Source organism: Sinohyriopsis cumingii, chromosome 3 (assembly GCF_028554795.1).
Source record: "Sinohyriopsis cumingii isolate HCF-2022 chromosome 3, ASM2855479v2, whole genome shotgun sequence".
Classification (NCBI taxonomy): Eukaryota; Metazoa; Mollusca; class Bivalvia; order Unionida; family Unionidae; genus Sinohyriopsis; species Sinohyriopsis cumingii.
The window spans coordinates 76,216,923-76,233,103 of NC_142963.1; the positions used below are offsets into that span (position 1 = coordinate 76,216,923).

At 35.4% G+C, this 16,181-nt stretch overlaps 1 protein-coding gene across 1 annotated transcript in view; it reads right to left on the reverse strand.

The window, feature by feature from the left end:
• Positions 1-16,181, reverse strand: part of LOC149803138 (4-aminobutyrate aminotransferase, mitochondrial-like) — a 77,274-nt gene that overhangs the window by 14,431 nt on the left and 46,662 nt on the right. Inside the window, exons 4-7 of the mRNA XM_089952759.1 lie at positions 13,622-13,671; positions 3,931-4,011; positions 2,543-2,635; positions 1,424-1,550 (exon numbers count right to left, since the gene is read on the reverse strand). Coding sequence (XP_089808885.1) covers positions 1,424-1,550; positions 2,543-2,635; positions 3,931-4,011; positions 13,622-13,671 — 351 coding nt within the window. The remainder of the gene's footprint in view (positions 1-1,423; positions 1,551-2,542; positions 2,636-3,930; positions 4,012-13,621; positions 13,672-16,181) is intronic.

The following is a 16,181-nucleotide window of genomic DNA, read 5'->3' on the forward strand; positions in this document are numbered from 1 at the left end:
TATTATTATTATTGTTATTAATTATTATTATTATTATTATTTGGTTATTGCAGCCATTTTCCTTGTGAATTATCTGGAGACTGGTTTACTAAAAACAAATGAATGTAACATGTTTTGGGTAACATTCACAGAGACCTACTACAGCAGCCTGGTTTCAAAGTGACTCAATGTCTGCATTTGAATGGTTACTATTTCCTCATCAATTTGGGAGTATTTTCATGGCAAGCCATACCTGTACATGTGCAGCATCTGATTACACAACATGAAGATAACTACCACGAATGATTGTTGTTGTTGCAGGGTTTAACGCCATTTTTTTCAGCACATGATAGGCTATACATGGTGGCCAGTATTAATGGTGGAGGAAGAACCTGGGAAAACCCCAGAAAGAACCACCGACCCACGAGAAGCTACTGGCAAGCTTTCTCACATACCCACATTGGCTGAATCTGAGACTTGAACCTATGCAGATAGAGGTGAGATGGCAGAGATCTGTAACGGAGAGCGCTTTAGACCAATCGGCCACTCAGGGCCCTAACTACCAAGAATGATAGTTTTGGGGTTATCATGTTGGTGAGTAGAAGATTGTTTTGTATTTTGAGGGTCTACTGGCTGCAAATGGACAGATACTTTATATTGCTGCAGGGCAATTTGGACTACAGGATTTAATATGTCGGATGAGATTAGCTTACGATCATACAACCTCATAATAATTGAATGGACTGTTTTACAGATCAGTATTATTTACCGCAAACTGTAGTTATCAAAGCAATTGTGTTGACAGTTATCAACAATATGGTCAAGAGTTAAGCAAATTACATGCAAGTGTCTTATAATTTTCCCATTTCACTGGACATTTTTTTTACAAATCATAGACAGCAGATTATAGCAAATTTGTGCATCTGTACTCAAAAGACAATTTTCTATAGCAGAGAAGCGAAAAATGCTGTAATCTAAACATGCACATGTTACTGCTAATGCTACTGTCAACCTTTTATTTTTTGGGGGTGGGAGGAGGGAGGATTGCATTTTATTTAAACTTCATTTGTACGTGTAGCAAGTGAATGACTCATATTTCACTTATACTTCACTACATGAAGCATACTTCATTTACAAGTAAAGTATATGAGTGAAATATACTTCATTTATAAGTGAAATCCTTAACTTACATATTCATGTATAAGTGTAATGCCTAATTTACTTATAAAATAATTATCCTTCATGTAAAAGTCACTTATAAATGATCTATAGGTAAAAATGTAAGTCACTTATAAACCCATATAATATGTAATATAAATCACTTAAACTTCACTTAAGTTGTTGATTTTTTTTATATGTGTTGACAATTCAAAAATATCTGCAGTATCCATGAAAGACAGGTGAAGAAAGTATTTAAATTAATTTGTTTCTAATTTAAACTCACCCATAGTTCGTCCATGAAATGCATTTTTGAATGATAAGATAGTCAGCGGGGGACTTCCTGGTGCTGCATTTATCAGGGCGCTGTCTTGTTCTTCCTTGGTTGGGGGTTTCCCACCCCTTTGTTTCGCCTACAGTCAAAAAACTTTGTGTTAATGGCAATGAACTAGAAATCTGCCAATATGACAGAATATTCTCTGTAAATAGAGTTATTTTTGCCTTGATGAATATCATTCCTGTAAATTCCTTTGCAAAATCAACTGTTCTTTGCTGTGAATGAAATTGATTTTATGAAACTTTAATCTTGTCAGACACCATAAGATGAACTTCTGTCTTCACGTTTTTTTCTGATCAGGTCCATTGGATTTACTCTAACACCATTTTATGAAGAAAATACTTGCATAGCATTTTCTCTTGGTTAATGACTTAGATTTCTTCATCAAAAGTCAACCAATTAGCAGAAATAAAAATAAATATTACCAGAAAATTAAATTTTTAGCATAAGAAATGAAGTATTCTCTTACTTTGAGATGGTCCAAAATTCTGTTAGATTTTTCCTCTGTGAGATCTCACAGAGTCTGAGCTTGTAACCTCTTTTTTTGTAGGTAATTGTAAAAAAAAGTAGTTTTTGTTTTTCATATAAGAAAATTGACTACCAGTATATATATGTATATATCATGTGCAAATGTTTGCAAATGGCAACATTTGTAAGATGTCCAAGTAACAAGAAAGGACAAAATAAAATTACTATAAATAATCAGTTTGTGATGAAACGATGAACTACACAAATTTTTAGTGTTTTACTGAGCTACATTAAATAAAAAGAAGACAAGAAAAGAAAACTCAGTCCTTGTCCTTTGCCATAGTTCCAACAATATTAACAATTTATTATGAATATCTTTATTTTCCTTACTTAATGAAACTAAAAACTATATTCCACTCATTGTTCTCAGCTGAACTCACCTGTGTTATTATTTTACATAAAACAGTGCTGTTGACCTACAGCCTACATTTAAATGATTGAGGTTGTACCTACAATAACTCATAAATCTCCCATATATGTATCCATACATCTGTGTGTGTGTGTGTGTGTGTGTGCATGCATGCATGTGTGTGTTCATACCATATATCTGATAAAAGCTGCCTTCTGGCTGTGTTCCACGGAACAGGCTCCACACATCATGGTCTGCACCTGCTTCAGACCAGGAGGTGCCACCTACAATAATCCATGATGTAAACATAATGAAATGTTTTGTTGTATTTGTAATTGTAATAACCTGCCCTGAATGTAATAAATTCCTACATCTTTCAAATAAACATCTTTTTTTTATAAATCAAGATAAATTAGTAAAATTAAAAAAATGTAACTACACTGTTGTCATGATTACCTATCTCTGGATTCATTCTGTTAGGACTGTGGGTGATTTTATCGCATCTATATCAGTCTATTACATGTGTGGTTGGCAACTGTATTACATCAACAGTTATCACATTTTCCCAAATTTATTTATATTCAAAAGTTCAAATGTCAAATGCTGAAATAGACTTTGGTATTAAAAATTTTAGAAAACAAAAGGTCCAGGTGAGCCTGACATCACTCGCCTGGCTGAAGTCTGCCTAACAGCCAACTGCAAGAGCAGTTGGCCAAGAAATCTGGGTCAAAAAGATGATTTCCATATTTCTTTGATGCTTTTGATGGCTTAACAAGCATTTATACTTGTCTAACATTAACAGGCCTCTATGCCAAGACATTTTCTGGATTTTTTTAATGAAGTTTTATACATTTTTGTTATATTTTTAGTAACTGTGGCCATATTTGACAGTGAGTTATTAATAAAAGTTATGAAAAGTTTTAGTTGTTCAAGTGGCAGAAGCCATATTTAATAGCAGATACATCTGAATACCCTTCATATCAAAATGATTTCTTTCAAATCTGAATGATTCATTTTTGATGTGATGTGATATGATTTGGATTTTTAACATAGCTTTAAAAAATTTCAGTCATATCGCTACGATGTATGCAATTTGGCAGTTTATAGTGATGTTTAGCACTTGGGCATCACGCTGCAGACATGTAGCATGATAATCATTTTTTTTTAAGAGGTCATTTTAATAAACGGATTTCTATTTTTAGTCTGTGTGTGATTTTTAGCAATCATGGCCATATTTGACAGCAGATTGTTATCATCTGTACACATTTGGAAGATATTTATTCCAAGATGCTGTGAATGGATGACAGATGAAAGAACATAACATTACTCACTTGAATTCAAAAAAGGCACTTGCTTCGAAATTGTTTTATTTAATTTCACTGAGGTTTGCAAAATTTCGTACAAGAAGTAACGTCAATATTCACAAATTCAAGTTGTCAGAATACAGTAAGAGTGTGTTGGCATGTTACAAATCCTATGTATTGTAAATAAAATACATTTTTCAAATTTTGATGTTGAGAAATAAAATCATTTAGAATTGTTAAGCATAATTTGAAGCATATACAAGTGAACTGCTTACAGAAAGAAGAGCTGACTGTAGTCTGGTCACCCAGTCAGAAGGTGGAAAGGTCCCAAGAGCTGGCCTATTCACAAAGGAGGCCTGTAAATAATAATAATAATAATAATAATAATAACAACATTTAATGATCCATGTGGAATAAGACGATGAATAAATTGTGTCCATATGCTGACATCAGCATATAAATGCCATAAATTGAAACAATTAAACGTTTTCAAATTTCTGTAACCAAACCTTAATGGCTCATGTTTCTCCTCATATAATGGAATAAAACCATTGAAAAAATTTGGAAATAGTGAAAAATTAAACAAAAATGTTTCAAAATCAGCCATTTGTGAAAACTTCACAATGCAAAACTTTCCCCATTTATGCCAATCTGAAATACAACTGAGTAAACAAAGGACTATATGTGTATAAAACCCCTGAATGGAAGAGTGTAAAACGTATAGTCCAGTACATATGTAGACACAATAGAATCAAAAAGAATGCAAATATATCATTGATAACTTATACAAGCTGTTTTATTGCCTACAACAGAACCTGTCTTGAAAGACCACCCTTAATGCCAAAAAGATAATGGTCTCTCAAAAGAGGTGGTCTTTCATAACAGGTCACAACATTATATAATCAGTAAATCAGTGCATGGTGATCCTGGTCTCTCAAAACAGGTGGTCTCTCATAACAGTGGTCTCTCAAGACAGGTTTTGCTGTATAAGTATAAATACTATCAAACAGGCCTGGTATTGCTCACTGGTCAACAAAACAAATGCAGTAGAAACTGGAAGAATGGCAAACAATGGCCCAAGTAGGACTAAGTTCATCTGGCCGACATGTACCAATTAACCAAATGCAAGATCTGTTGGCAGCTTTCTGTTTCACTTTCTTTCAATGCTACTGAACATATATAATGAAAACAATTGTATGTTTCTCAAGATTTTGTATATTTATTCCTATCTGATAGCACTACAGCATCACTTATCCAATATTGAAAGGCCCCTATTCTTATATGTAGTTCTGGCAGCCATATCTGATGGCAAAAGAGCATAATTTATATAAATATTAAAGGTGCTCACACAAGAACATCTTCAGACAAATTTGCTCATGGTCTTTTAATGACTCCTTAGAAGAAGACATTAAAGGTTTTTGTACTTTTAGTAATAATAGCCATACCTGATGGGCAATCTGATTAAAATCAGATCTCCACTGACTTATAACTAACATTTCCAAAGTTTCAGGTGATCTGTTGAAATCTGTGAGACTAGATGCTTTCACATGAAGGGCAGTAATTATTTTTGAGAAATTTCATGAGTTTAGGGATCTGTCAATATGTGCATCTTCTGGTGATGATAATCTGTACCAAATTTTATTGAATTCCAATAAAAACTTCACAACTAGTTGCACTAATGAGATATCACAATCTAAGACAAAAAGGGCAATAACTCATACAAAGACTGCAGGAGAATGGAGATCATTTAACAATATTACTGTGACTGGTGCATATATATCTTGCGTTTAATATTCCTTTGCACAATCACTAGTATGACATGGATGACTCTACAGGTTCGTGATGAAAATTTCTCAATGACCTTGAACAATGGGTTTTATAGACCTTGACCTTTGAACTAAACTTACTGTGCACAAAACTATTAATCTCTTGTTAAACATACCATGATCATGACTTCAAACTTTTAGATAACAAAATCCATTCATTTTTGAACTACCCAAAGTGCACAAAGGCCAAAAATTTTGTTGAGGAACTTACTTAAAATCAAAACTTAATTTTCAAAACCAATTTTTCCTTGAACCATGATTATGATCTTGATGATTATTTTTAAACCCTGAAACAAAAGGCCCCTGTCATACTTATAGGGTCACCCTCCACAAAATTTGGTCAAAATATGTGGTCAAGAACTAAAGTAAATATGCAAAAACTATTTCTAGTCTCACTGATTCTGACCATACACAATTTGACCCCAAAACCAAAAGGCTTCTTTCTTACAAAGAATGTAAATCATCCACAAAGTCTGATGAAAATATAGCTGAAAATGAAATTTTTGTCACCTTAGTTTTTAATCCTTGGACCCTAAAATCAAAAGGCTTTCTTCCTTACCTGATGTGCAAATAATCCACAAAGTTTGGTCTGCATCAATGATCAGTAACTAATGCTATTATGCAGAAAGCATTTTTTCTTCTCAGAGTCACAGTGACCATGACCTTTAACCTCTGACCTCAAGATCAATAAGCTTTTTCCTTGAACCAAATGCACGCAATTCACTAAGTCTGGTCCATATTATCCAGAACTAATTTCATTGTGCAGGAACAATTTTTCTTTTTCAGTAACAGTGAGCTTTACCTTTGACCTTTAAGACCCTGAAATCAACAGATTTCTTCCTTACTCCAAGTGCAAGTCATCCACAAGGTATGGTCACTGTTGGATTTACAACCAATGCTATTATACGCATTATTTCTTAAGTCACAGTGACCATGGCATTTGACCTCTTCATCCCAAGATCAAAAGACTTTTTCCTTGTACACAATACAGGCAATTCACAAAGTCTGGTCCACACCTGTTAAGCAGAACTAATGTTATAGTGTGGAAACCATTTTTCTTTATTCAGTCAAAGTCAACTTGACCTCTGACCTTCTGACCCCCAAATCAACAGACTTCTTCCTTACCCTCACTTTTATATGTACAAGCAAAAACTGCACACAATTTGTTTAAGAAGTTAAGTGCTAAAGGTCATACCTGAAACTTTTCAAACAGACCCAAATAACTGTTGCAAGAAGTGTTCTAGTGAAAAGTCCATGTCAGTGCCATCATTAATGCAAGAAGAATAATGATTATAAAGATTTTTAAGATGATCCCCATGGTGCCATGTTGGAGGTCAGAGGGGCACAGTTTTCATTCAGAACCTGCTACATATTGCTGTAATTGTGTTTCAGTGAAAACCCTATGTCAGTAAGACTATCCAATCAGGAAAAGCAGCCACACAAGATTTTCAGGATGTCCATTATGGCAGCCATTTTGGAGGATCAATTAGCATCATTTTAAAATAGAAATAGGAGTAAGTGATAAGATTTCCAGCATGGCCACCACTGATTAACACCATATATGTCAAAAGGTTTTAATTCAAAATCCCATGTTTAAAGGACTATCTGTTTAGGGGTAGTACCTATAACAATATTTTCCAAATGGCTATTTTGGCAGCCATCTTGGATAACAGATCATCACCATTTTCATTCATTTAGGACCAATTAGGCATAGCAAGTCTTTTAAAGAAAAACTTTTGTCAATAGGAATGATAATCCATTAAGGAGGACTGGAAATAAACAAGATTTTCAAGATGGCCAACCTAGTCATCAAATTCTATATTTGATAAATACCATTTTTTCTTTTGGTATCAATTCAACATCATAAAAAGTCTTTTGGTGAAAACTCCAAGTTGGTATCAAATCCATTTAGGAGAAATAGAAAAAGCAAGATTTTTCAAGATGTCCACCAAGTAGTTCAAAAGAAGTTGCAATAAGAAACTAATGCTGAAAGACAGGCAACAAATAGGATGCAAAAGGACAATAGACAAAAGTTCATTGCATAAGCTTTTCTGGTCCACAACCAGCTGATCTAAAAACCATGGGTCTAGTTGTTCTAATAAGACTGAACGACTGATGGACACAAGATTCCTAAATACCCCCACCTCCACAGAGATGAAGAACTGACAGTCACACCGATTCCTATAGAGAGGCATAATAATGTAACTGCTGTCATTTGAAAGACACTCATTTCAGGTAAAATTCAGTTAGTTGCAAGTGACGTGCTTACCTATATTTCTGCTTTAAATAACTTCAGCTGGGCACATCATGAATATACAAAGAATCTGCAAGGTGTTCATGCTTCATCTCTGCTTATCAAAATTGAGCTGTTATGATACACAATAACTATATCTGGTAGAAACTTAAGTTTTTCCACCTCATTGCTATGGAAGTCAGACAAGTGCTAGAACCACCACTTGAAAACAATCCTAGTACATTATACACTAAGGAAGAGTCATAGAAAATTTGATCAATACGGCTGCACCATTCTGGAGAATAAGTTTAAAACAGGTTTAATACCTGTCTGCTACAGATGCCATGATGTTCCTAACTGGCAAATCTGATTAAAGACTGATGGATGGAAGGGACCATTCTGCTGGGAATATGTCTTACCTGGATGCTGATATTGCCTTGTGCACATCATTGGCAAAATTCCCAGGCCAAAATGCAGGTTTCAGGTGATTTGACACTGCTGTTTTTGAAGAGCTCCTTCACTACTACCTAGCTGTCTGACATGATGAGTACAACTTTGTTCTGAAAATGGTAGCTCCAAAATTGAAGGGCCAGATAATAACTTTCATCTCTAAGGGAGTGACGTAGAGATGGATGTCTTCCAGATTCCACAGGTTGCTGATAATGTCAAAGACTGGAAACAGACATGGTCCTCAACCCCAGGTACATGTGTCTGTGTATACTGACAGATCTGGTTGTGGATGTTTGAGTGGTATTCCTGCCATGAGCCAGTCATGGTTGCACCACTGGTTCAGGTATGATACAATCTTGCTCATTATGCTGAGACTGTAATTGAGTGGCATTGAAAGTGGGTGCCACGAAGAGAGCAAGGCCATCAGCAAAGGGTGCATGTATAGGCAACCCAGTGGGAAAAGATCTGTTGCTTCGATGAATGATCTGAGGAATTGCAGAAAGTATCTGACTGTTATCCATTTCTTGTTGAAAATGGAATTTGCAAGATGGATAATTTAGGCCACCCGAGGGTGGGGAAGATGTACCAAGTTCATGTGGATGAGAAATTCCATACCCAGACGGATGAACTGTTGAGATGAATAATGATTGGACTTTTCCCAATTTATTAGAACAACCTAGATGATGCAAAAAGGAAATGAGACAGTTGCTTTCTTAAGCTAGAAAAGAACTTACCATATATTTCTTGAGAATGTCATCCAAATATGTCATCACAGAAGTAGATGCAGTCCTACCAAACTAGGAGATGATGGAGTTGAGTAGTTTCATAAAGGCCCAAGGACTTATGTTTAAGATGAATGCAAGCTCCTCAGCAGGTGAAGCATATGAATTTATGTGAGGATAGATGGATGGGAACGTGGAAATATGCGTTTGTCAGATCAAGACTGATTGCAAATTCACACGGATGGTTGGAGAAGCCACCTGATCTGGCTGTCTACATCTTGAGTTTTTATGGCAGGATAAATTGATTTAAATTACTGAGATCAATGATTGGTCTGAGTTTGGCCTTCATGACCAGTGAAGCCTGGAGCAACATCATGGAGGTTGTAGATTCTGTTCAATCTCCACCACCCACTTCTCGATAATCACCCTGATCTCTCATTGTAGAAGCAAATCCTTTACCAAGTCTAATGGTATTTCCTTCAGGAATGGTGAAGACAAAAAGGTGAGGAGGAAGGAAAAATGAGATTCAATGCTTTGGATCACACACTTGTCTTGTGGGAAATGACCAATCCAATGTTGTTAGAAAAACAAGAGTCATGTGCCTACAAGAGAGTTGTCTGCAAGTCAGTGGTGAGAACATGGATAAGAAACTTGGGTTTTCTATCCTCACTAGATGACTGGCTCCAAGACTGATCCGCAGATTTTCTCCATATATAGGGTTGGAATCACAGCTGTTTTGGGGGTTGATAAGTGAATGATTCTGCATCCCATCTCCAGTTATCCCATCTTTGAGGGAGAGTGGGAGATGATTTATGTAACTGTTGTGTAGAGAAATCTAGCAGGAGTTCCTGGGCTGCCTCTGTCCATACTTCCTCAATCTTGCAACTGAACAGTAGAGGCAGTCTGAAGGGAGTGGTTAGCAGGGTCAGGATGTAATGAGGCTTGAGTGAGAGGTATGTTCATTGCCAGCCTAGTCTGTCAGCTGAAAAATTACCAAAGATATCAAATCCAACAATGATGACATGGCCACAATGTTGCAAACCAGCTCTGAAGTAGCATGCATAACTCTTTTATCTTATAGTAAGTAAGCAAAGTTATAATGACCATGGCATAGTTCATGACTAACACTTGGAGATCTGTAGAAATGGCATCAGAATGAGTTCTATACCAGTGAGATATAAAGCTTGCTGATATCTGACTCCTTGCAATTTCCTTAATTATTCCCAACTATGAGAGAAGACAAAATGAGCGACCGACTTCCCCATTCTCAAAAAAAAGACTGAGGTCTTGACCCTGTATGCCATGGAAGCCATACGGTCAATGAATAGTATGGATCGTGGGCTGGACAGTACAGCTTATTCAATTCATTGATAAACCGCATGACTTTCAGGCCCTAATGCCATGCTCAGAAATGCGGGGGGACTTATATTGGGACAGAAGATGGAAGGATGGGAACTAATCAACTCTGTTATAGCCTGTTGTACCAAATACTCAATAAATTAGCACTCTCAGACTTTGTTTTTCCCCACTGCTCCTTATTCTTTGAACTTTTCCTGAGTACTGTGGACATTGTAGTACCTGACCAATTAGTATACATGCTGCATGTAGCTGACAATGTACGCTTGGTACAGGTGATTCATGAATCCTTTCTGGCCTTGATTATTTTGGAAACAATATTGCACTTCAAACACTTCATCATCATTGTTATGTTTTAACACAATGAAGGAATAAAGAAAGAAAAAAATGTTAAATAAACAGATAGTGTGTGCTATACAAACAACAAACACCTTTCTCTACTACAATGTAGCCATGTAGGTGAAGGAAATTCATAATATAGTTGCAATTTGAAAAATAAAGTATACCAACTGCTGAATGGGGGGGGGGGATTTGGATTTTGAATGTAGATTTAACAATTTTTCAGTCATAGTGCTATGATGTCTGCAGTGTAACAGTTTATAGAGATGTCTAGCACTGGGGCATCATGTTGCAGACATGTAGCATGATGTCCCACCCAGTCACTATATCCTGAAACCAGGTCTAGTAGTCCAAACACTAACATCTTAATGCTGAGCACCAAGTGAGACAGCTGTCAGTACCATTTTTACAAGTCTTTTGAATAACTCGACCAGGGTTCAATCTCAAAACCTCCCATATCTGAGGTGGACACTCTGGCCACTTAGGTCACTGGATCAGTCATAAAAGATGTAACAAGTCTGAAAATAATGTAATCCTCAATGGATGAATGAATATAACAAAGTCCAATTGGTTTTTGGGAGGCAAAGCAAACTACATCTGTCCAGTTCACACCAAAAGTTTTAAACTGGCACCACCTTAATGTGGAATGAGGAGGTAATTGGTACGAGTTATTGCCCTCAGTCTATATATTATACATAGAAAGACAATTTTGTATCTGTGGGAGAGCTGGATTTGGGAGGCAGTAGGGCTTATATTCCAAAGTTAATGTAATTGGGGAATGTATCTGATGGAGAAAAGTTGAATTTACAATTGGTACTGAAACCACACAATTGCTATGGCAGCCAACCAAAACAAAATTTTAGTAGAGCATATCTCATCTATGAAACTTTCCCATCATGTCTGAATGAAATTGTCCCAGAAGTGTTTTGAAAAGATGTTGAAATTACACAGACAACATATGGTTCTTTCTGAACCATCACCAAAAGTTCACTTGACCTCACAGCCCGGTCAGCTAAAAGCTAAAAATAAAGGTGAAGTCTTATTCACACAGTTGCTCTGTACAGTATATCATCTGGAAAGACTATTGGCACTCCAGCCATTACTCCAATTAATCAGCCTCCAAACCTGGATTGGTATGTTGGTGGTTTTGGTTTGACCTCACCTATTCATAAAATATTGTGATTAATGCAGACAGATTTGCCTACAACACATCAGTGCTCATATTGATTGTGTTTGACACTTACCCATATTCTCATGGCTCTAAGTTATGACCAGTTGAGAGGCCTTCCAATGATCTGTACAGAATATTTCCACATCAAATCTGATGCTTAACAACTTGTAAATTCACACAGAATCAGATACCTGTACCACTCTTTTGAATAAATGGGCTACAGTTACAGATATTAGGCTGTTCAATCAACATTGAACAGCAAAGGTTATTCAGAATATTTTTATTGTTTTGGTTATGAGACTTGAGCATCTGTGGATTGTCATGTAACTCACATGTGATAAACATGATTGTCATGTAACTCACATGTGATAAACATGATTGTCATGTAACTCACATGTGATAAACATGATTGTCATGTAACTCCCATGTGATAAACATGATTGTCATGTAACTCCCATGTGATAAACATCTCTCATGACTCTTAGGACAGTTATTTGATGTGCCAAATTGCAAAATGGGTCACAAAATCAATAAGCCTCTTCCATACCTTAAGTGCAAGCCATCCACAAACTTTGATCAAGGTACAAAGTTAGTAACAAAAGTTATTATGCAAATAGCATTTTCTTTATTCTAGTATGCAACCCTGAAATCTGATCTTTGGAAATGAAAGTCAATAGGCTTCTTTCTTGCATAATGTGTATGACATCCACAAACTTAAGCGAAGGTAAACTGAAATTTGTTCTCATAAACCATGTTCCTTCTTTCAGTCACAGTGATCTTGACCTTTTATATTTTGACCCCAAAATCAATAGGCATTTTGCTTACCACAAGTACAATCTGGTCTAGGTATCTGAAGTAATGTCACTGTGTGGAAACCAGTTTTTCTTTTTTCATTATGTGACCCTGACCTTTGATCTTTTGATCCACAAATAGAAAGATAATTCTTAACCCAATGCAAGCTTTCCACCATACTTGATCTATGTCTGTGGTAAATAACCAGTGCTATTTTGCAGAAACTGTTTTTCTTCTTTCAGTCACAAAACCAATAGACTACTTTCTTCTTCCAAGTTCTAGTGATTCATAAAGTTTGGTCCAGGTCTGTGATGAAGATGCAGACCTAATGTGTTGGAACAATACTGAGTAACAGTGACCTTAATCTTTGATCTTTTGACCCCAAAATCAATAGGCTTTTTCCTTACACTAAATGCAAGCCTTCCACAGGGTTTGGTAACTATATCATGTAGATACGTGGAGTTAATGTACAAAAACAAAACATGGAAATGTCAAACAGACAGACTGACATCAAAGTTGGCATATAAAAATGGGAACAAAATGGAACCCAAATTTTAGAAAGGAGTATGTTGTAAGTCCCCAACCCCACCCTTTCCCGTTAATGTTAATCCCTGCAAGTGACTGTAGTGGAATTTTTTCCTGTGCCTTAAATATACCTCCTTGCCTCTCTGCTTGTTATGATCATAACATTTAATCTCCGTCATGCCTGGATGGTATAGTTACTGTTATAGTTACATTATAAATATGCATCGTTCATTATTGTGTTAGGAGTTTTTCCTATCTTACACAGAAAAATCTGTTTAGGCATCAACCATTTAATCTTAGGCATGGACATTATTTTTCTTTTAATTTCTCTTTTCTTCACTGCAGTTTATTATAAATTTTGGTTTCAGTTTTTCAGGAAATTTTTAATTACTATAGCCTGCAGTATATGTCTAATATTACTATATGAAAAAAATGTTTTGTCTTAATAGAAGAACTGAAAAAATAAATACTCCAACCTCAAAAAAATATCCTAACATCTCATAAAATAAAATGGTTGAAGCCACAGATCCAAAATTATTCCAATATACTTACAAGATTGGCTGGGTTTTGTACGGCTTTGACTAGCCTTGGATGGTTGTAACCTGTGAAAGTATAGATAAAACAATAAAATATGTTTTGTTCAAAGATCAATTGCTGAACAAACCAAGTGATATCATGCTGTCCCCCAGATGATATAAACTTATCAAAATAACAATGCTGCCTTCTCCATCTGATGAAAACCTCATGTTGAAATGACTTTCCATTTACAATAAGAAGTAAAAATTATTCAACTGGTGATAAGATCAGCACCATTTTAATTTAGGATCAACAAGACATAATCAGAATTCTTTTGGTGAAAACTCCATGTTGATATGACTTAAGTTTGAAGCAGTAACAATAATGAAATTTTCAAGATGGCTGCCATGGTGGCCATACTGGATATCATATGATCACCATTTCCATTTCAGGCCAACCAGACATCATAAGAAGTCTTCTGGTGAAAGCACAATGCTGATATGACCAGCCATCTATAACAAGCAGTGATAATAATATTTTCCAAAATGTTTGGTCCAGGTATGTATGTAGAACTTATCTTATTTTGCAAAGATATTTCTATTATTGTGGTCACAGTGACCCTGATCTTTGACCTCAAAATGGTCCAGGTTCTTCCTTAAGCCATCCACAAAATTTTGGAACACATGATTGTGGGGAACCAGAATTGTTGTAAAGAAATCATTTTTCTTTATACCTATTAACCCCAAAATCAATATGGAGTTTATTTATCCAGATTGCAAGCCACCCACAAAGTTTTGCAGCAGTAGTTTCTGTAACACTTAAGTTTTTTGCAAACCATTTTTCTTATTTGAGTGACCTTGACTTTTGACCTTTTGATTTTAAAATCCTTACCCCAACTGTAACCCATTCACAAAGCTAGGAAACTGCAGATGGTGGGCAACTTGAGTTACTTTGTGGAAATGAAGTTGGTAACAGACAGACAGACAGAGATACAAGTTCTAAGATGATGCATTCTAAAAATATCTAGAGACAAATGCTTTCCTTTACTTTCCTTTTTAATGATCAAGAGTACAAAATTGATGTCAAAAGTTCAAAGTATCAGCATACAAAAAATGGTGAAATATAATGATCTGCTTAAATGGGATACAAATGTATATATTTAGCCACTGTTATAGTAGCTGGGCCAAGGTCTCAACATTCTTTAGTAGAATTTGTGATTCACAGAGAAAGATGTGACAGTCAAGGGAGAGTTAACATTTTACATAGTAATTATTAAGTAATTAATTAGTTACTTAATTACTTAATTAATGGCAATAGAATAGTTCTTGTGAATTTGTATTGCTATAATGATGATAATCCAAAACATTTTTGAAAGCTAAAGGAAGGCATTTTAGTTTTTTAGAACTCATTAATTTTAATGTGTTGAGATCGGGATACTGTTCAATGCCAACAGCCTACAGCAGCAATTCAAGGCCTCAAACAGCAATTAATACTGACCACTGGAGACATTCTAATCAGCACTTTAAGAGAAAAATCTTCCTTGGAACAAAGTTAGATTCTTGTATTATGTCCCATGGTAATAATATGAATACATGTATTTTACAAGACTAATCATTTGCATTCCTATTCCTATTGTGGTCTTTAATGATCATGGCTGTAGTAGTAAGGTTATATTGAAATGGATTAATGGATAATACACAGATATAGTACAAACTTTGTCCAACTATGGTAAATACTTGGCTACTAAATCCAAACTTGGTTGGCTGGTTATACTAGGCTGGAATGACCGAGTCAAAGAAATGCACGACCTTGTGTGATGTGATAACAGTAACCCTCAACATGGACCTCTAAGTAACCAAATGCACCAAACGGAGCTCAATTTAAGTTTGCTCTTACATTATGTAAGAAGATGGAATTTAAACATACAGCAGATGCCACTTACAAATAAATCTGAAAATTTAGACCAATATGAGTTCTGGAATGAAATAATATTAATTTTTTTTACAATAGGCTACCAATTTGCATTGATGGGAATCATGACCAAAATAACAAGCAATATGTGAAAAAATCGTTTTGAAGCCTTCTTTAGTAGTGTTAAAAAAACAATTCTAATAAGGTGTATGTTCTTGCAGCATTCAAGGCATGTTCTAGTTGTAATGAACTAATCACATTATTTAAGATCCAATGTGCCATAGCTAGACAAAAAGTGAGTAAATGTCCATGATCAGATTTGTATCTGTAAAACAAAAGTTACAATTATCCCGCTAATGAAAAGTCAGGTTGGTAACCGTATGGACAAAACTAATCATAAACCTACAGCTCTTAAAACAATTATTTCAAAAATATTTGAATGTGTTGAACAACAACAAATCTCTGATAATCAGTTTCATTTTTAAGTAACAACATTCAATAGACTTAGGTCTCTATGCCTTTAAGGAATGTGTCAAATATTACGTAAACCATAGCAGCTCTGTATTTGCATATTTTTTAGACCTTAGTAAGGCATTTGATAGGGTCAATCATCGGATGCTCTTTCAAAAGTTGCTTGATATTTAAATATGTTTGCATAGTTCAGTCTAGTTAACTGGTATGGCAA